Source organism: Pteropus vampyrus, unplaced genomic scaffold (assembly GCF_000151845.1).
Source record: "Pteropus vampyrus isolate Shadow unplaced genomic scaffold, Pvam_2.0 Scaffold20, whole genome shotgun sequence".
Lineage (NCBI taxonomy): Eukaryota > Metazoa > Chordata > Mammalia > Chiroptera > Pteropodidae > Pteropus > Pteropus vampyrus.
Genome location: NW_011888801.1, coordinates 6,645,113 through 6,666,079, shown reverse-complemented (window position 1 = coordinate 6,666,079; position 20,967 = coordinate 6,645,113). Strand labels below are relative to the sequence as shown.

At 44.2% G+C, this 20,967-nt stretch overlaps 2 protein-coding genes and 1 pseudogene across 3 annotated transcripts; all 3 read left to right on the top strand.

Moving 5' to 3' along the window:
• The first annotated feature begins 1,415 nt into the window (after positions 1-1,415).
• LOC105288897 (pulmonary surfactant-associated protein A-like) lies at positions 1,416-3,725 on the top strand. 2 transcript variants are annotated; one of them, XM_011355330.2, is made up of 4 exons: positions 1,416-1,602; positions 1,886-2,005; positions 2,787-2,864; positions 3,349-3,725. In XM_011355330.2, the coding sequence occupies exons 1-4, from the start codon at positions 1,431-1,433 to the stop codon at positions 3,723-3,725; spliced, it is 747 nt and encodes a 248-aa protein (XP_011353632.1). In that variant the 5' UTR covers positions 1,416-1,430. The 2 variants fall into 2 exon arrangements, with proteins under 2 accessions (XP_011353632.1, XP_011353633.1); XM_011355331.1 differs by having other exon boundaries at positions 1,431-1,548; positions 1,973-2,005.
• Positions 3,726-9,027: 5,302 nt separating this feature from the next.
• Positions 9,028-9,146, top strand: LOC111736610 (annotated as a pseudogene).
• Positions 9,147-9,285: 139 nt separating this feature from the next.
• LOC105288896 (mannose-binding protein A-like) lies at positions 9,286-14,704 on the top strand. Its single transcript, XM_011355329.2, is given in 8 exon segments — positions 9,286-9,354; positions 10,211-10,249; positions 10,252-10,344; positions 10,346-10,437; positions 11,771-11,991; positions 12,393-12,509; positions 13,603-13,677; positions 14,331-14,704. Coding segments are annotated over 8 exon segments (1,080 nt in total).
• The last annotated feature ends 6,263 nt before the right edge of the window (positions 14,705-20,967 follow it).

The window sequence follows — 20,967 nt, the reverse complement described above, 5'->3', positions numbered from 1 at the left end:
CACATGGACCCTTCCAAGGGCAAAAGAAGCTCTGGAGCTGGAATAGCCCCAGGAAGGAGTCCCATGGAGATATTACTGAATGTTGCTGAACTGTCCCTTTGCTCTCCTGGGAAGAGTCCAGATTTGATATGTTCTTTGCTGGTGGTGGGCATTTGGGGGTTGGTGATCCTGGACTGTGAATGTGTCACCAGCTAAGACTCAGGGCTGAGGCCCAGGAGGGGGAGGGCTCCCTTGCCATATGCTTCTATTTGGCCCTGTGTAAGTGCTCTCATCCTGCACTACTTGAGAACCTGGGTGGGGGAATGTGGGAGGCCTTCAGCCCATGGGAAATGTACCTTCCTACAGATCTGGAGTTTCTCTTTAGCAGGTATCCTAAGTGCCCCTCCAGGCTAAGTGCTCTGTGAGGAAATGTGCTGTGTAAACAAGATGGTTGCTTCCTGCGTGGCCCTCCTCAGAGTAGAGGCCCTTGTGATAGGATCCTCTCCAGGGTGGAGAGGAAGCCTGGTAGCCAGCATTCCTATAAATAGTGCTGTCCACCTCCCTACTCTGACCTGGAGGCAGAGATCCACATAGGCTCTGTTGCTCTGTTTGTGTGGGTGAGTTTAGCCCCATCCCCTTGGTCTTCGCCAGGGCATATGCTGCAGACAGTAAGAACCAGCCCAGTAGTTACAGACTTCACTAAGAGCCAGGGTGGGAAAGAGTTGGGAGTTCTTCTACAGAATCAAACTATGGGTGCAGGCAGATGGGCTCACAAACATCCTCATGCGTTGCTGGGCTCCTTGGCCAGGTCTGTTCCCACCGAGAACTCAGCAGTGCCCTCCAGGGGGAAAGACAGCCAAGGAGAAGGGGACACCCCAGCAGAAGGAGGGGTCTCCCCATCATTGACCACCTTGGAGTGGCCAAGCCATAGACCCTGGTTCATCTTCATTCATCCTCCGGAACATGATCTTTTAGAATCTGAAAAGAGGGTAGCTGAGAGTATGCGAGACAGATGGAGTGAGCGAGCGACCAAAACCCTCCTCCCAACAGCCTGGGAAGGACAGGTCATGATTGTCTCTAGGACATAGAAGTTTCAGTTGAAGTTGAGAGTGGTGAAGTGAGTTATCCATGGTCATATGGCAAGATATAAACAGAGACTCCATTAGAACACAGGTCCTCTGACTCTCCAGAGCTCTTTATACCTCTTCTTGCCCAGGTACCATACCACCTCAAGCCAGAGCAATGGGGCATAGACCATGTTAGATGCCAGGAGTTTCCAAGGATGGTTTGGCTCTTCCCAGAGCTCCTTTCTATCTGTACTTGCCCTGGCTCTTAGGCTCCACCGTGTGCCTGAATCTTGACAAAGCACAGCGAAGGAAAGGGAGACCTTTTTAATGTTTCAGATGGGCTGATGGCCCTTCCTTTTTGCAGGAGCAGCTGGAGCAGAAGCCATGTTGCTGTGCTCTTTGGTCTTCACCCTCATCCTGCTGGTAGTCTCTGGAAACGAATGTAATGTGAAGGAAGTTTGTGTTGGGAACCCAGGCATCCCCGGCACTCCAGGATCCCATGGTCTGCCGGGCAGAGATGGGAGAGATGGTGTCAAAGGAGATCCAGGACCACCAGGTACTGTCTGAGAGACCTCACCCTCAGCTGAGGGACAGTGACCTGTTTTCAGGAGCCCCATGTGTTCAGGGCTTTGGGCTGGGTACAAGAGTCAGCTGGATGGTGAGGCATGCTGGGAGTTTCCCAGGGCCCTTACACTGAATCGGCCCTGGAGGGTCTCTCTTCAAAGTGCCCATGGAGTGGCAGGTGAATCAGCCCAGTTGATAATGGAAGTCCAGCAACATGAGCCTTACCCAGTTGTGGGTGATAGATACCATACATCCATGTTCCCTTCTCTCTGCAGGCCCCATGGGCCCCCCTGGAAGAATGCCAGAATTCTCTGGGTGTAATGGGCTGACTGGAGCCCCCGGCATTGCTGGCCAGCGTGGAGACAAGGGAGATCCTGGCGAGAGGGGCCCTCCAGGTGAGCAGGATAGGGCAGGTGGGCAGTGGCAACATGGACACAGTGCTCATGTGACTGTTACATGAAAGATAATGAGGATTAGTAAAATCACGGAAGCCCCCAAAGGGCATACTGCTCAACCTAAATAAGAAAATGTGAGGTTGAAGAGAGAAATCCACAAGATCTGGGTAGTAGGCCACAATGCAAGAACTGATGGATGTTGAAAGTGCTTCTTCACGCATCATAGCTGCTGAACAGAAGACACAGGGTGTCAGGTATGGGAAATGGGGCAGCACTAAGAGGCAGGGGAGATACTTCTTAGGGCCAAGGCGCAGGGGCATTCTGAAAAGTATATGGGGATATGTGGACCAAGGATCCAGGTAGCTGGAGTAATAAGGAGCCACCATGCAGAGGGGAACTCCGAAGCTCTGAATGGTAATCAAGGTCCATCAGGAGAGTGCAGAGAGAACCACACTTGCCCTTGATGAAAGATAGGGGAAGGAGCCCTTCCCAGAAACTAGGAAAACCTACAGAAGTGGGCAGACAGAACCATTCAAGCGTGTGTCAGGAAACGAGAGCCGGGAGGGCTCAGCAGGTGCAAGGCTGCATGAAAGGACAGTGTGTAGGGAATATGGAGACAGTGTCTAGTGTTTTGAACCCTTACTACTTGGGGCCTGGGCACTGGGTGTGAACCGGTAGAGGGAAGAATGACAGACTTGCAGCTGCGATCACCACCTGCTTGGCAACAAGTGAGGGGTCTCTTTTGGACTGCCCCTCACCCTGGGTGGGGATCTCTCTACAGGGCTTCCAGCTTATCTAGATGAAGAGCTCCAAACGACGCTTCACCAATTCAGACATCAAATCTTGCAGTCATTGGGAGGTAAGGGGACCCATTATGACCTTGTAAGGTAGGGGTCTCCCATAAGTTCCCCTTATACTCAGCATCAGGCTCCAGAACCTAGAGACTTGACAAACAGGTGTGGACATGCAGGTCTTGGGGAAAAGAATGATACTTCTCTTTTCTGATGACTTTGATGGCCCAGAAGAGACAGAAGTGGACACAGATTAGCTCTCTATATCAAGGGAAAGCAAGTTCTCTGCCTATCTTGCTTTCTATTGAATCGCTGAGAATTGTAATTTCTGATACATAATGAGACGGTTAATAAGTAATTGTTAAATAGATAAATGAATGAATAGAATGATGAGAGCACAGAGGAGAATTTAGAAAGACTAGGATAGGAAGAGGGAGGAAAAACAGAGAGAGAGGCAGATGAAGAGATTAGAGAGAGCATAAAGGCAGAGAGCCTAAGTGAGGGAAAGAAGCTTAGAGACACGATTAGTAATCAAGATTCCTCCGCTCTCAGTCCTCAGTTTGCAGGGATCCATGCTGGCAGTGGGAGAGAAGGTCTTTTCCACAAATGGGCAGTCGGTCAATTTTGATGACATTAGAGAGACATGCGCGAGAGTGGGTGGCCGCATTGCTGTCCCGAGGAATCCAGAGGAGAATGAGGCAATTGCAAGCATCGTGAAGAAGTATAACATTTATGCCTACCTGGGCCTGGCTGAGGGCCCCACCCCTGGAGAATTCTACTATCTGGATGGGGCCCCTGTGAATTACACCAACTGGTACCGAGGGGAGCCCAGGGGTCGGGGCTCAGAGAAGTGTGTGGAGATGTACACAGATGGGCGGTGGAATGACAAGAACTGCCTGCAGTACCGACTGGCCATCTGCGAGTTTTGAGTGAGCATCAAAGCCACAGGAGAGATAGGGTTCTGCCATGCTTTTCAACCTTTATCCTGCAGATCCACCTGATATATGAGATGCTATAACTCCTTTTCAACAAAATGTATTTGTGGCTATTCGAATTGGAGACATTTTTAGCAACTTCACTCCTCAGCAGGGCCCCAGCTCTTCCTCCATGATCACTAATCAGTCTGATATGCCCCCAGAGCCTCTTCTCAGCACCGCATGCTACATCACCACTCCTAACTTTGCCCTTTGCCAAGAGATAAAGACTTCCTTCTTCCTCTTATTGTCCAGTTCCTTCATTTACAAGCGGCAACAGTGAGGACCTAGGATGGCAGGTCCCTCCAAAATCACACAAAGAGTGCTTGTCCCCTGGCCCCCTATACTGTTTCTCTGCAGCCCACTGCCGGGCCAGTCTCATCAAGGTTTAGTAGTTCTGATAAAAACAGGCAAACTTCTGTGAAATTTCAAGTGTGTGGAGCTAAGGACACATTCTGGATTTTCCAGCAGCCTGGGGGCTTCTGGGGGCACACCTGGTCAGTCTCCTCATGAGGTCAGAAGGCCAGCTAGTGCCCCAACATGGTGGAGGCCAACCCAATAATAGTGATTAACATGTATTTATGACTTCTTTGAGTCTTGGGGTGCCAACTCAACTCCCTGACTAAAAGCAGCTAACCTATACCTCTAGAGAAGATCTCACTCCCACCCCAGACATAACTCAAGTAACTTCTTGCTGATGGACATATCCCCACACCATTTCAGGTCTCAATAAGGCATTCACATGACTTATCACACCACTGACTACTGATTGAGCACGTGCTATGTACCAGGCACCTTGACAAGCACTTCTAATACATCTTATGAAATATTATTTAATCTTTACATAATGCCTGGGGACCAATATTATCGTTCCCATTTTTTATATGAGGACACTGAGACTTAGAGATGTTAAATGTTTTGGGTTTTCTTACATGGAGGAAGTAGGCTCAAACCCATTTACCCAGACCTGAAGCTCATTCTCACAATCACCCTGCCCTCTCGCTGAACAGATGATTTAAGTATAATAAATCATTATTGCATTAATATCAGTTTCCATTGCTCTAGTTCCAAGGAATATCACATTTCCGTATTTATATAAATCTACTTAACTCTGGCTGTGAGCGTCCACTTATGTGAAAAATGGGAAATTCAATCTCAGGTTATGCTTCCTTTGTTGCATGGGAGGGGCAACCTGCTCTTTACTCACAGGTTATGTGAGCAAATGGGGAGCTACAGACATCTGGAAAAACATATAGAAGAACAAGAGTATTGATGGCTGGCATTAAGATAATTCTTGTTCTAAGTCCACCTGGTCCATTTACGGGTGGTGATAAAATGCCTTCCTTCCCCACTCAGCCATCTAGATGTTTTTCATAGTCAGGGCTGTGTCTCAGGCCTCTGTGAGCCATCTCAGTCTCAGGTGTGCACGAAATGGGATCATGTTCCCATGCCAAGGGCTGTGTAGAAAACAGACCATGTCCCTACTTGCATTAGGAGGCAACCACATATTTTGTCTCATCTTCAGAAAGGTCTACACTTCTTCCAACTTCACATTTTGGAATGCTCTTCTTCACTGCATATAATTATTTTCTTGGATAAGAGGAAACTCTGGATCAAAACCCACAAAGCCCGATAGGAAAGAGCAGAAATATTTCTCATTCTTTCATGAATGATAAATTTTAATCTGGTCACCTTGCCACATGTGCTTAGGCCCAGCACAGAAATTGTTGAGCCTTGCCAAAAATTCAAAAAAGCAAGAAGTATGTTTTTCTTGTTTTACAGATGAATAGTCTAAACTTCCAAAAAGTAATGTTTTCTTGTTTCTTGTTAGTTTTATTTTTTACTTTCTTTACAGTTTTATTTGCTATTGTTAAATTAATTATTGCTGATTTATAAGAAAACTATTGATTTATTTTTCATTGATCTCATATCCAGCCATCTTTTTGGATTCTTGTTTACCCCCTAATATTTCTAATATAATCGATTCTCTTATATTTTATGAATGCATGATTGCATTTACAAATGACAGAGATTTTTCCTCTTCCTTAGGATATTTAGATTTCTTACGTATCATTTTTATCTCTTTATAGGTGCCAGGAGCCCCTATATGTTGTTGAAGACAATGATAGATAATGTCTTTTGGGGGCACTGAATGTTTAATGGGAACACTTCTAATATTTCACCATTGAAAATATTGCTTGTTTTAGGTTCCTAACAGATACCTTTTATCAAGGTAAAGAAGTTCCCACTTCTTCCTATTTTATTGAGATTCATTTTAATCCTGAGTATATTTTGACATTTATCAGATTTTTTTTGACATTTCCTTTAGTCTGATAACACCAAAATGGTTTCAAGTGTGGGTTGACTCATCTCCCATTCCTGGGTACTAGCATCTGGGGCCCACAGGGGAGAACAAGAGGCTTTAAGTGCCTCACCTTTTCAGGATGGTGTAATGCTGCAGGGACCCCATCATGAAACATGCAAAGAGGGGCCTGTTCAGCATGAGTGGTTTAGTAATTCGCATGCCCTTGATCAGTTAAGGAGGACTAAACAGAGGAAAGGAGGCTGATGCACCTTGGGTGGAAATTATCCTTTCTTCTCTTCTTCCTGTGGAATCAGGGAGGGGACTGTTCTATCCTCCTCCTACTCTTTGCAAGTAGGGATACCCCAATTACTTTGCCTTCCCCAATTAAGTCACCTAAGGCAGGAATAGGGGGGATTATCTCCTATTCCAAAACTGCTGAAGTACCAAACCAGTAGAGGGTCTGATCTCGCTGAGGCATGAGGAGATGAAGAAGTAGGAGAATAGAACTGGCGTAGAAGTGTTTTGGGGCAATGTGGACTTCCAACACTTGGATGAGTCTCCCAGGGGCTGTGTGAATATCAGTGTCATGGAGGCTACCTGAGATTTTTTAAACCCTACTCATGAGCAGGTTGCTTCTTGGAGCACAGGGAATGGAAGAACAAGAGACCATGAATTGAAATGTCCACTGACATGTTGCTGAGGGTGGAGAATGTGCAACTGAAGGCTTTTACAGAGTCCCTTGTCTGAGGAACCAACTCCTGAGAGGACATAACTTGTCAGTTATGCAAGGAACTCACCACCCAGTCAGAGTGGGCTGAGAAGAAGCAGTGTCCCCATTGACACATAGGTCCTCCTGTGAGCAGGCACTGCCCGCCCTTGGCACCATCATTATCTCTACACTCCACATGTGCAAATAAATAAGAGAGGTCACTGCCCACCCTTCACTTCAAGAAGCCACCACTCCACAGCCACAGTGGAGATGAAACTGAGATCTCAATGACAAAAATGGAGAACAATTATTCATTTGGACTACGTTTTAATTCAACCCTAGAAAGTTTGCACTGCAAGGGTCTAAGAAGAAAATGTATGAACAATTTTGGGACCATGTTTAGTTTTGAGAACAGGATGAGCTTCAAGATTGTGTATGTCTGCAAGACTCTTAAACTTGTTATATATTAAATTAGTGAATTACATGGTTTTGTTTTTTGATGTTGAACCATCCTTGCATCTCTGATATATACCCTTCTAGGCCTACTGGATGATACTCTCATCACATTTAGTATGTGCCAGGCACTATACTTGTATTAACTCATGTCATGTCATCTTCATTAACCCTATTACATAGATACTATTATTATCCACAATTTACAAATAAGAATATTGATGCAAATGCAGATTAAAATGATTTGTCAAAGTTCCTGGGCTACAAATACAGGAAGTCAGATTTCAGAGACTGTGCTATTAACCACTAATGCATGGCTGAACTCTAATAGCTGTTTTTTACTTCAGGCTTTCCTGTGGGTTCATGTCTGCCCCACATCATATAATTATTCTGATGTTAGGGGCTACCAGGGACATATTTTTCCCACGACTGCAAAGAAACAAGAAGAGGCCACGTTAAACCTACAAGCACACTTAAAAATGCTGCACCTTTCATGTCTGCTCACAGTCACATGGCCAAGCCAAGCACAAAAGGATTTGGGGTGTTTACTCCACATACTCTAGTGCAAGACTCTGCAAAGTACTATGACAAAGGGCTTAGATATACAATTCCACAATAAAGAGAAATTAAAAATGAGGAATAATAATTCAAACTATCATGATCGTATTTGCCAAATTTATTATCTTTTTTGCAAAAAAAACAGTTTGTATTTTATCGTTAGCTCTATAGTTATTTCCTTACTTTATTCATTGATTTCATTATGTATTTTTATTTTATTTATTGATTTCAATTTTCTTTCCTATTTATTATTTATTTATTCCTTATTTATACTACCTTATAAATACATCAATTTATACATTTCATGGAGTCAGCTATCCTTGGAAGATTATTTTTGAGGCTTCTTGTATCAATGAATTTTCCCTCTGCTTATTTCCTACTGTGTTTAGTAATTTTTACAAGGTTAACTCGAATTACCTGATCTCCATCTGAGCAAATCCTGAGGTGCCTGGGTAAAGGATAAGGTCTTCCATTGTTTTTATGTCCTCATGGCACACTAGGTTGTGATAAGCTGGAACACTTCAAAATCAATCCTTTATCATGGCATAAACAGCAAAATGTAGTAATAATTATCATAGCAAATCATGGCAATAGTATACATTCAAATGCCAGATCTATGAGAAGACAGACTTGTGGCTATGCATGCTCAAGGGTGGATCCTTTTCCCTTCCAGAGTCAAGGATTTCTTGTTATATCCCTTTGCTTACAGTGCAGATCCCTCCTTCCTCCTGCCTTCTTCTCTCCCCTCCATCTGAAGCCAGAGTTTCTCTAAGTCTGTAGCATATATGGGTCCTGGTTTTATGTAAATCATTTGGCTTCAAATTTCCACATTTCTGGGAGGCCTGACCATTTGCTGTATGGGTTGAATGTTCCTTGTCCTCTGAGCCTATGGGCCCTTCAAAGTTGCATCAGTGGCATTGGGAAACAAGCCCTAAGAGGAGTTTTCTTTACAATGGACCCCTCTTAGTTCCTGGCATGCTCTTTTATAACAGGAACCTGGGATGGCTGCTGAACTGGGCATAGGGACTTGAATATATAGGACCAATGACCTTTGAGAAGTCAAAACACCAATCACAAAGCAGAGTGAATGAAAAATGGCCCAGTTCCCGCTCCCCACCAGGAAAAAGCAAACCTGCTGAATTGCTTGGTGAGACTATTTCAAAGAGTGACTGTAAATTTGGGAGAGGGGAAGAATCGAAGGTCATGTTAGGGTCTTGAAAAAGGCCACTTGTGTCTATAGCCATGCCACCCTGAACAAGCCCGATCCCGTCTGATCTCAAAAGCTAAGCAGAGTCGGGCCTGGTTAGTACTTGGATGAGAGACCACCTAGGAAGACCAGGTGCTGTAGGCGTAAAAAATTAAAAATAAGGGATTGTAAGCTAAGGTCCTTGCAATCTGTGAGGTCAACTAAGGGTTGCCTCACCTGAAAAAAAAAAAGCCACTTATTCAGGCTCTGGCAATAAGAACTGGACTCTCTTGGAAACCCAGGCATGGAGGAACCAAGGACTGGTCTGGTGTCTGCCTTGCTCATGGTCTCTGCTTCTCTCTTCACTCTCTCGGTGAGTCCTTCATGTGTGCACAGCCCTGGGTTGAACCCTGGACACAAGGAGGTTAATTAAATGCAGCTTCTGTCCTAGAAAAGTGGACACAGATGTTTGCTCTAGCTGGAGAGAAATCAAGAAAACTGCTTTGAGGACATGATGCTGGAAGATTCAGTTGTTCCCTTAATGTCGATTGAGCATCGACTGTTTCCAGGTGCTCTTCTAGGTGGGGATACAACAACTGGGGACAAGATCTCTGATCTGATGAAGTTCTTGTTCTCAAGGAATGAGGTGGTCAATAAATATACAACCAAATGAAGAAGACAAGGTTATATAGAGATATAGGCAGAGAATTCAAACAAAGAATTACAATTTTGTGATAGAGTGGATACTTAAAATTAATGGTTAGAGAAAGTCCTTTCTCCAGAGATAATATTTCAGCTGAAATCTGAATGACAACAAACAATTATGCAAAGATAGAGGGCCGTGTCCTAGGCTGGAACAGCTAATGCAAACACCCACATTCAGCTTTGAATATAAGATATCTACACACTTCTCCTTGTGCCTCAGCCCTGTGACATGCTCGAAGAAGATATTTAGCAAATGTTCTGAATGAAAATGGAGGAATGAGGTGACTCCGTGTTGTCAGTGTTGTGTTGAGGCGTGAACTAATTAGAACAATGAATACAGAGATGTGTGCCTGTGCAGTGTGTGTGTGTGTGTGCATGTATGTGTGTGTTTGGTAGATGTTTATACTTATCTCTTCTGAAAATAAATTTCTGCAGAGAACTATCCCGAGAATCTATGGTCCTAGAGGATCAGTTGTCCAGCTGTAGAGATAGATGCATGGGAGTAGACAGTAGATGGAGTTTAGGGTATTAAAGTAGAGAGCTGCCCAGTGCTATGGTTGGGAGAACACCAGCAGCCCTGGAGCACTGCCCGGCATACAACAGTTCTACAATGGTTATTTATTAACCTCAGCTTGAAGGCCAGTTCAGCGTTGTCTCTGGTCACCAGGCTAATTGGGCCTGACATTGCTGAAGCATCTGCTAAGGGCCTGGGCTGAAGGACAGCTTCCCTGACACAACCTCCATGCTCTGAGTAAGTCATTTCTGGAGAGGAGAGGTGGATCCCTAGGCTAAGAGTCTGGCCACTTGACTTGATCCTGGTGAGGTCCAGGCAGGGAAGAATGGAAGTGAGATGTGCATGCTAGCAACATGTTTAAGTTTAACCTTGGCCTCTAGCATAATCAAGGAAGGGGGGAAAAGGAAAAAAAAGATAGAAAGAGGAATGGTGGTGGAGAATGTGATGAAGAAAGGTCCCTTCCAACTCACTCCTTCTCCTGGAGGAAGAAGAACCCTGGAGGAAGGGAAGGATTAAGGGAGCTTGGCAGGGTAGGCAAGGGCAGGTGAGTAACAAGGGCCAGCGACATTGGGATTATCGGCCAGAGAAGAGCAGAGGGAGAGGCCCATTGGGGCTGGCCTGCCAGGGCTTCCTGGAAGAGGAGGCAGCTAGAGTAAAAGATGGAGAGGAATCTGACAGCTGGATGGGGGTTCAGAGCTAGAGAGGCCTGTGGGCAACATGCAGAGAACACTGTCATGAGCTGAAATCCTGCCAGGCCCAGCGTGAACAGAAATTTTAGGAGCCAGGGTTCTGGCTGGCAAAAATGACCTCTCAGCGGAAAATCTCAAAGCAAAGGAAGGAGGCAAATGTAAGTCTCATGTGGCCAGGATCAATGACCAAAGAAAGTTTCATGTGAGGTTCAGAGCCCTGCCTCAGGTCACTCTGGGTCCTGAGCCCCCAGCAAGTGCCTGCTGCAAAGCAGAGACTTTATACAAAATGATTGACAGGCTTCTGGGGAAAAGTCTGTGGTTGAGGGTTGTTGGGGCCCCAGGGTGTAAAACAGAAATTTTTATGTGAAATGAGAGAATGGATGTTGTAAACCGGGTCCCACCAACAAATGGGCCTTATGGGACTTGAGGTCACCTGCTATAGTCTAAGTCTAGCTCTAGGGCCCATAGGAAGGTAAAGAAGATGCAATAGAATCTCACTTGGCCCTCAAGGAAGGGAGTTAAGAAATAGAACAGCCAAAGCTCACACAGACAATGAGCTCGCCTATGTGCCAGGCCACCAGGAACCAGCCTAGTCTGTCATTTCCAGACCCTGTGGGTTATCATGTATAGGGGCTGCCTAACCCCCTAATCTTTATACCCAAAGGGGCACTGGAGACCCAGGGAGAACAGACCCCTATTATAGTCCTCTTGCATCTACCTTTGTTTCAGCACTGATCTAATACCTTTTACTTGTCTGTCTCTCTAGTAGCCTGGGAGTGAATCACAGCCCAGGGCTGTAAATTCCCCTCTGTGTCTACTGCTCTGAACACAAGGTCCAGCACACCAGAGGTGGTAGCAAATATTGACTAAAGATGAGATAGAATTATTTTCCTTGACTTTCTCCGTGCTAAGGTAAGGACCATGTTCCGGTTTTCATCACTTCCTGTCCTTATGTGTGTGGTAACGGTGTCCTGCTCAGAAACAAAAACCTGCGAAGATGCCCAGAAGACCTGTTCAGTGATTACCTGTGGCATCCCAGTCACCAATGGCACCCCAGGCAGAGATGGGCGAGACGGACCCAAGGGAGAAAAGGGAGAACCAGGTACAGGACAGGCTGGTCTGAATTCTTAAATCTTTACTCCCAAAAGGAAACTGTTCCCTATAAGGGATCTAGCACAGAGCCATGAGCAGGCTCATCTTTCATTATGATGGGTGATGAATCACTCAGAATAACTCTTGTAAATGTCATTCACTCCAAAACAGAGATGCTTCTGTGGTTCTCCAGGATCCCACATTTTCACATAGCAATTGGTGATGTGTGGCTGTCTATAGAGAGGGAGCTGGTCTTTGGGATGGGCTATCCCCTGGGATGCAGGAAGATCTTTCTTCTTGGGTCACGCTTAGTTCACCAGTAGTTTCTGGGGTCAATGTGAATTGGGTATCGAGCTTTTGGAGAAAGAGATTGAGCGACAGTCCCTGGATCACATATCCATCTTCCAACAGGGCAAGGACTCAGAGGTTTGCAGGGCCCTCCAGGGAAATTTGGGCCTCCAGGAAATACAGGGGCTCCTGGGTTGCAAGGAGCAAAGGGCCAAAAAGGAGATCGTGGAGACATTTCAGGTAAGGAGCTCACCCCAGCACGGTGTGGGCCTATGAGATCCAGGGCCCTGGGAACTCGAGGGCCAGGTGGGAGGTGACGCTTCTCCTGCTGCCCCACTGGCAGATGCTCACTTCTGCTTCCGATCCAGTACTCTTGTTCCTCTCAGTCTTACTTGGGGCCTGAGGGGATTCCCAAGGGTGCCTGAGTATAGACTTTGCAATCCTGCGGGCCACCCCCTCAGTGGATCTCTTCAGGAGACGAGCCTTGGCCCTCTTCAGCTGGAACATCCAATCTGAGGTTCCAGGCTGCAAGGGAGGAAATGGGTCCTCTTGGGTGTTGGTTTTATGTCTATTGTCACAGAGAGGCATGAAAATGGCCTGTCTCATAGGACCCCTGAATAATGGGGACCATCGTAGTGATGTATTTAGAGTGAAATAAAGTAATTCAATAACAACAAATAAAAATGGTGACCTCATAGTAATGTTTGTCTACTCGCCCATCAAAACAATAAAAATACTAAAGCGTTTGCCTGGAATAAAAAATGAAAGAGAAAGATTAAGAAAAATTTTCAAAAAGAATAGTGAATAGGGCCTTTTCTGATAAGTAATTATAACATTGCAATATTTAAGCAATACATGCAGAAAAGAATCCAGAACTATAGTTTACAAGTTATTGTATTATTATTGTTAGTAGTAGTACTAGTTTCAGAGTTATAGTTCACAAGAGTTACGAACTGTATCTGGAAAGGCAGAAATGCAGTTGTGTGTGTTTTTTCTTTTGCTTCTTTTAATTTTCTTATTTTTCTGGCATAAGCATACTTTTTAGTAAGCTAACTTTTGTCCCCATACTCTGCTCAGGAATGTGAAGTACAGTAGTGGGAATGTAGTCAATAATATTATAACAACTACGTACAGTGCCAGCTGTGTATTAGACTAATTAGGGAGCTCACTTCATAAATTATATGTGTCTAACTACTATACTGTACACCTGAAATTAATGTAATATAATATTGAATGTCAATTCTACCTAAAAAGTAAAAATTTTTAAAAATATTCTGCTCTCCAGTTTAGGGTCTTCTTCTGAATAAGTACCCTTCTCCCTATTGCTTTGTAGCTACTGAGACTAAGCTGGCTAACTTAGAGAGAGAAATAAGGAGCCTGAAGTCAGAACTGGACCACATCAAAAAGTGTAAGCCTTTTTTCTGTCCCTTGTGTATTCCTGGCTCTCACCTTTTCCTTCAGAGCTCTCTAGGTTTTTGGGAGGGTGGAAGAGAACAAACATTTGTGAACACTTATTATATAGCAGGGCCTGTGCTAGATTGGCATTTTCTCATAATGTGGTTTCATTCAATCCTCTCACCAACCCTATTTGTGGGTATTATACCTATTTTATTTACAAGTGAGAAAAAAATGAGTCCAGGAATTTTAGATAATTCATTCAATGTCACACAGCTGGGAAGTAGCAGAGGAAAGATTGCATGGAGATCTGCTATCTCCAGAACCTTTGTTCCTTCCTCAACATCCACTGTTCTTAGACGGCTATCCATGCCTCTTTCTCATCCTGGTGCCAAGCCTGAGAGTGGGGCCCAAGCATGTTTTCCTACGTTCACCTGCACTGGGACAGTTTGTAACAGATGCTTGTCTCAAGGCTCAAACATCCCAAGAGATGCCAGGCTTTCCGCTAGGCCTCATTCGACAACAGAGGCATGCTTCCTTACTAGGATTTATGGTTGATCATGGGCTATTTTCCAGAGTCCTGAGTTTCCAGAAAAGAGCTTTTTTGCCTACTGTCCTGTGCTTGGCTCCAACCGAGTCAGACTCACCTACCCTTTTTAATTTCAGTGCAAATCTTCTCCTTGGGAAAAAAGTCTGGGAAGAAATTATATGTGACCAATGGTGAAATTATGCCTTTTTCCAAAGTGAAGACTCTGTGCACAGAGCTCCAGGCCACTGTTGCCACCCCCAAGAATGCCGAGGAGAACAAAGCCATCCAGGATGTGGCCAAGAACACTGCCTTCTTGGGCATCACAGATGAGGTGACTGAAGGCCAGTTTATGTACATGACAGGAGGGAGACTGACCTACAGCAACTGGAAAAGGGATGAGCCTAATGACCATGGCTCAGGGGAAGATTGTGTGATTCTTCTAACGGATGGACTCTGGAATGACATCTCCTGCTCTTCCTCCTTCCTGGCCGTCTGTGAATTCCCAGCCTAAAGAAGCAGGTTCTTCAGCCCCTTCTTGGCTCTCTGCTGAGCTCTCTGCTGCTCTAAAAGATAATTTAATGATAGTTTTTCCATGCCCGGTGTTGATTCATTCCTTCATGGGGATGGGAAGAAAATGAAGATGTGTTTGATTGTGGGATGAGGAAGTGAGGAGAGGCTGATGGTGGGGCATGAAAATTTCTGATCTAGTTTGTGGTTTTGTGGTGTGATCGATTTAATTCTAAGACCCACGGAGCCAATTGAGATGAATTATGAGCCTTTATTATGAGCCTTTATTAGCCGGCCGACGACTGACTCTACCACGCAGGGTTAGAGGAGATCAGCCCCGAGCTCCCAAAAGAGGCAGTTTATAAAGCCTAGAACCACACCCTGGTTTAACACCAAACAAGCAAACAGATTAACCAGACTCTAGTTAACATCAAACAAGCAAACAGATTACAGAAGCAGAAGGTGGCCGTTAGCATATCTTTGCCCAGAACCACACCCTTAACAGTGGCAAAGGGCACCCTCTGTCTTGCCTAAGAGCATAGCGTTGGGTCATAGTCAACCATGGGAAGGGCTAAGTCAAGCCCTCTTCTTTTTCAGTGAGCTTACTGCAGCCCACCAGAAGGACCAATGGAGGGCCACATCTGGGTAGAGTCAGCAGCAGATCTCAGCCTCCAAGAGATCCAACTCCTTTTTGTTCAAGTATTGCTACTACTTGATGCCAAACTCTCCTGCCCTTTATTCCTTCCCATGGCAGCCCAGCCCTGTCTATGACGTGGATATTGTTTTCAGTTGTTCACGAGTTGTACCAGAAAACCTTTCACCACCAAACTGTAATGAATGGCAATACTCAATGTCAGTGTTAGGATGTCCAAACCTGAGGAGAATTTTTATAAAAAATTTGTTTGAGCCAAACAGAGGATACACCTGGAAACAAGATCTCAACAGACTAAGAAAATGCTTCTCTGAATGACAATTTGCAGCTTCTTCTATGCATTTAGAATTAAGGAGAGAATGTAAGGAAGATCACGTGAAGGTGGGAGAAAGCAAAGGGGCATGGATTACAGAATAGTTGACAAGATTCTGTGCTCTCTCGAGGGTGGTCTGAGGGATCTGAAAAGAGGTATTCCAAAGGTGTGTTAACCTAGATGCCCGGAAACAATGGACAGGGCTTGCTTAAGGCAAAGATAAACCTTTTACTAAAGAAATTATGTGCCTGGAGTGTGACTACCCACCATAACCACCCTGTTAGGCATCTAAGATCAGATCACCCTATGAGGTTACTTTCCGTAAAAATCCTTTCTGCCCACACCAAGGCGCCTAACAATGATTAGTCTCAGGGATTTCCTCACCCTGCCCAAGTGGCTGATGCCTCCTTATAGTCACTAGGGTGATCTTGAGGACAAGAGACAGTTTTTCCTTCTTGCACACTTTTAGGAGACTGATTTGATATTGTGGCTTATGTCAGAATCACCAGAGGGAAGCAAATGGTAGGCAGGCTCCTGACCTCCCTCTCCACAGAGCACCATCAATCCTCTTCTTTCCAGGACTTCCTTATCCCATTATAGGTCAATGAGTCCTTTATTAGTAGAGACAAGGAAAAATTCCCTCAAAGGTGTTTCACTCCCTGTGAGTCAAATTATGCAGCATCATCCAGTCAGCAAAATCAAACCTCCCTCTGAGCAGGGTTCTGACACTGCCTTGGCCCAAAGTCTGCTCGTGACCATGTATGGTGTTTTTTTTAGCAATCTCAGGGTCAGTGGAGTGGATATTATATAATGTCCATGCAGTAAACTTGGAGAAGAGAGCAAATTCCAGCTACAACTCTATGCCATTCACAAAATGAGATTGGAAAATATTTCATAATTAAGTCAAGGGCCAGTTTAACTTAATGAAATATTTTTGTTAAAATAGTTTTCCATTTTATTTTTCTTTGTACCTGAACTACCAGAGAGAGCACTTCATACTCAGCATGTGCTTGATGAGTATTTGTTCAATGGACACACCAAGAAATTCCCACATGAATGAGTGGATTGGATGCTGAGAAGTGAATATAGGAGAGAGCTCTCTCCCAGGTGGCTCCTTCTGCTGGGCTGTCAGGGCAGGGCTGAGGGCTGGACTGGGAAATACTGAAGGCATTGGGGCTGGTAAGGTTATAGGACATGTGTTCTTAGCCCCTAGCACACCAAGGCTGTTGCATCACTGAACTTTCTATCTCATGTGGCTCCTCTTCAAGCACTACACTTGGAGGCAATGTGAAGAGTATTTTTGTGATAGAGTCACAAAAATAGAGTATTTTTGTTTATAGAGTCAAACAATTCAGTATTTTCAATTCAAATTCAGACTGCTTACCAAAGGAATAGGAAACTGCTTAAAATTTAGAGGTACACATGAAACTGTAGGTTTTAGTAGATGGAAAAAGGAAAAACCAGAAACTTTTAAGAAGAAAAGAAGATACACATACTATAACTCAAAAACAAAAGAATTACTGTAATCAAGCATGAAAGTTGCCTCTGAATTTTCTCATAGCCAAGACAATGATAAGAAAATGGACAGGTTACCATTACATAACTGTTTCTATTTTATGTCAGGCATAATGGGTCAGGGGATCAGTCATCATGGTAAACCCTGAGAGGAGTGTCTCCTTTCTTTACGCTGTGCATAAAGAATAGTATCTTCACTTGTAAAATTGTAAAAAACAGTCATATACTTCTCATAGATTGATCCTCAGTTTGCCTCCTCAGTAAGGGTAACACAATAAAAATCTACAGGACAAGCTCAAATTCTTCCATTCCTCTTTCGAACTTCTCCTTCATTAGTTCTTCCCCTGATCTAGCACCTGATAATCTTTTCAGAGCTCCTCTCTCTAAATGTATCCACTTGCCACCATTCTCTTTAGTCTACAATTGGGGCAAATATCTCCCTATATTCACTCCCCAGTTCTTACCAGTAGACAGTGGGGCCCATGCAAGTTAGCTCATGAGAGTCCAAGGATAACAACTGCAGTTCATCCAGTCTTCCCAAGATCCGGAACAAGAGTGAAATTATGGCTTCAAGGTGACTCTCCACACAGCCTCTCTCATACTCTCAAGAACTGAGAGCAGGCAGTTTCCTTCACTAAAGGGAAATACAATGATCAACATCTCTTGCACAGGGGACCTAATGAAGATAGGGACTCCAAGGACAAAACTTTGGGGCTTCAGTCAGCACATTCCCCTTGGGACTTTAGAAACAGTGATTACTCTGAGTGACCTCTTGAGCCCCGTGTTTACCATGTTATTTCCTAGGCTATCTTTTGAACCAAGAAACTGGCAGACATATCTGAGCTGCAATCTTTCTTTCTGCCTCTTGCAAGAGTAAAAACCTAAAGGTCATGCTGCAGAGCATTCCTGGAAAGGAAGCTGGTATTTAGATCTTTGTGGAGCCTGGGATCAGACTTCAGGGTAATGCCCAGGGGAGAACAAGGCCTAGGTCTCTGTGTGCCATGTTAGGGCTGAAGGAAAGACAATTTAGTGAGTGGGAAATTTAGAATGTAGAAGCATCTCTCTGACTAATGCACCAAGTGAAATGTTGGATCTCTGGGCTTCAATCTCCCTATCTATAAATTGGTCTGTCAAGACTGGATGAATCGATGGTCACACGAAGATTCAGACCTGTAGGGCCCATTTCAGGAACAAAAGCTGCAGGATTTGAGAACTGTTTTCAGTTTTTGTTACCTGTCAATTTTGTCCAAAGTAATTGTATCCTGAACACTTATCACCTATTTCTCAAGTTCATAGAAAACCAGTCTGAGTAAGTTAGAATAGAAAATATACCTTGCTCTCGAGATGGAAACTTTGAGTTTAAATTATGTCTGTAGAGTGACATCAGAAACATGGCAGAGTGAGAGACGTCCACAGATATCTCCTCTTGAAACAACAATAAGCAGAATATCTAAAACTCAACAACAAAAAAAAGAAACCAAACTGCATACCAGCATGTCTGAGAATGAGATCTGTGCATAAGAGTTACCACAGATAAGAACCTCGGGAGTCGAGCATGGACTGGGAGAAATGAAGAAGCTGCCTCTTGCAGCTGGAGCTCCCTGCAGGAGGAGGGGGAGACGGGAAGGTGCGGCGAGTTCCCTGAACAGCCCTGCCTGGGAAAGCTGTGAGCTCCACACAGCCATCAGCTGTGCCCAAGCATCAGGGCAAAAAGCAGAGAAATGGGGATGGCAGAGAAGCAGGGACAGCAGAGAAACAACAGTTGATTATTACCAACCCAGTTGCAAAACCCCAAGGCTGAGCCACAGCCCCCAACCGCCAACAGAGAGGGCCCCTCCCCACAAATCCTCCAAGACCAAACACCATGGAGCTCCAGGGGAATCTGAGACAACACTATCTAAACTGTTGCTAACACTGACAGGGACTGACACTGAGGGTAGCTGGTGTAATTGAATATCAATTAGGGAAAAAAAAGGCATTATTAAGACTGTATAAAGCAAGGATCCAAGAGGCTTAGACGTCATCTGCTGGAAACAAAAGAAAAATGCTTTCTTTGCAACAGGCTAAAGAGAGACCTTTATATAATAAATCTTCTTTCTGGAAATAAAGCAGAATACACTTCCATTAATGCCTAGGCAAAGAAACAGTCCATTAAACACCATGAACAACCAAGGCGACAAGGCAGCTAAGAAAGAAAGAGAAAAATCTCCAGAAAATAAGCTTAAAGACATAGAAATATGTGACTTAAATGTCAGATAATTCAGGATGGTATTTCTGAAAAAACTCTATGAGATCCAAAGCAGTTCATATGAACAATTTCAGGAATTGAAAAAAAAACAAAAACTAGATGAGTGGAATGAGTTCTTTAGCAAGAAGATTGAAAATTTCAAAAAGAACCGAATAGAACTTCTGGAGATGAAGAACACACTGAAAGAGGTGAAAAATGACATAGCAAGCTTGAGAAATACAGTTGACCAAATGGAGGAAAGAATCAGTGACACCAAAGACAGATATCTAGAAATAAATCAGAAGGAAGAAGAGAGAAACTGAAGAACAAAAAATAATGAAAGAGAAATACAAGAACTATCTGACATCATCGGGAGAGAAAACATAAGAATAACGGGTATTCTTGAAGGGGAGGAAAAGGAGCAGGGATTAGAAAAAATTTTCAGACAAATTGTTGACAAGAAAACATGGCGATGTGAGAGACGTTCCCAGATCTCTTCCCTTGAAATGACAATAAGCTGAACACCTAAAATGCAACAAAAATCATCCAAACTGCACACCAGCACATCTGAGCATGAGATCTACACATAAGAGCTACCAACGTCAGAACTCTGGGTGTCGGGCAGTGGACAGGGAGGAACAAAGAAGCTGCCTCTTGCAGCCACCAGAGCTCCCTGTAGGAGGAGGGGAAGGGGAGAAAGAGTGGTGAGTTTCCTGAACAGCCATGCCTGAGAGTGCTGTGATCTCCACGAGGCCGGCGGCAAGGAGGGAAGAAGGCAGCGAAACAGGGACAGCAGTAAAGCGGGGATGGCAGAGAAACAACAGATGATTTTTTACCAGCCACAATTGCAAACCTGAGGGTGAGCTGCAGCCTCCAACTCCCAACCTAGAGGGCCCCTCCCCCCATACCCTCCAAGACAAAACGCTGTGGATCTCCAGGAAAATCAGAGCAAATGCGACCAAAACTGTCACTAACATTGACAAGAACTGAGACTGAGGGTAGCGAGCATGATTAAATAAATATAAGGGGAAAAAAAGACATGATTAACACTTTATATGAAGCAGAGATTCAAGAGGCTTAGATGCCACCTACCAGAAACCAAAAGAAAAATACCTTATTTGCAACAGGCTAAGGACCATTATATAATAAATCTCCTTTGTTGGAAAAAAAAAAAAAAAAAGCAGAATACACTTCCATTAATGTCCAGGCAGAGAAAGAGTCTATTAAACACCATGAACAACTAAGATGACAAAGCAGCTCTGAAAGAAAGAGAAAAATCTCCAGAAAATGAGCTTATAGACATAGAAACATGCGACTTAAATGACAGAGAATTCAGGATGGTGCTTCTGAAAAAACTCAGTGAGATCCAAAACAATTCATATCAGCAACTTCAGGAATTGAAAAAACAACTAGATGAGTAGAATGAGTTCTTTAGCAAGAAGATTGAAAACCTCAAAAAGAACCAAATAGACCTTCTGGAGATAAAGAACACAGTGAAAGAGTTGAAAAATGAAATAACAAGCTTGAGAAATAGAGTCGACCAAATGGAGGAAAGGATCA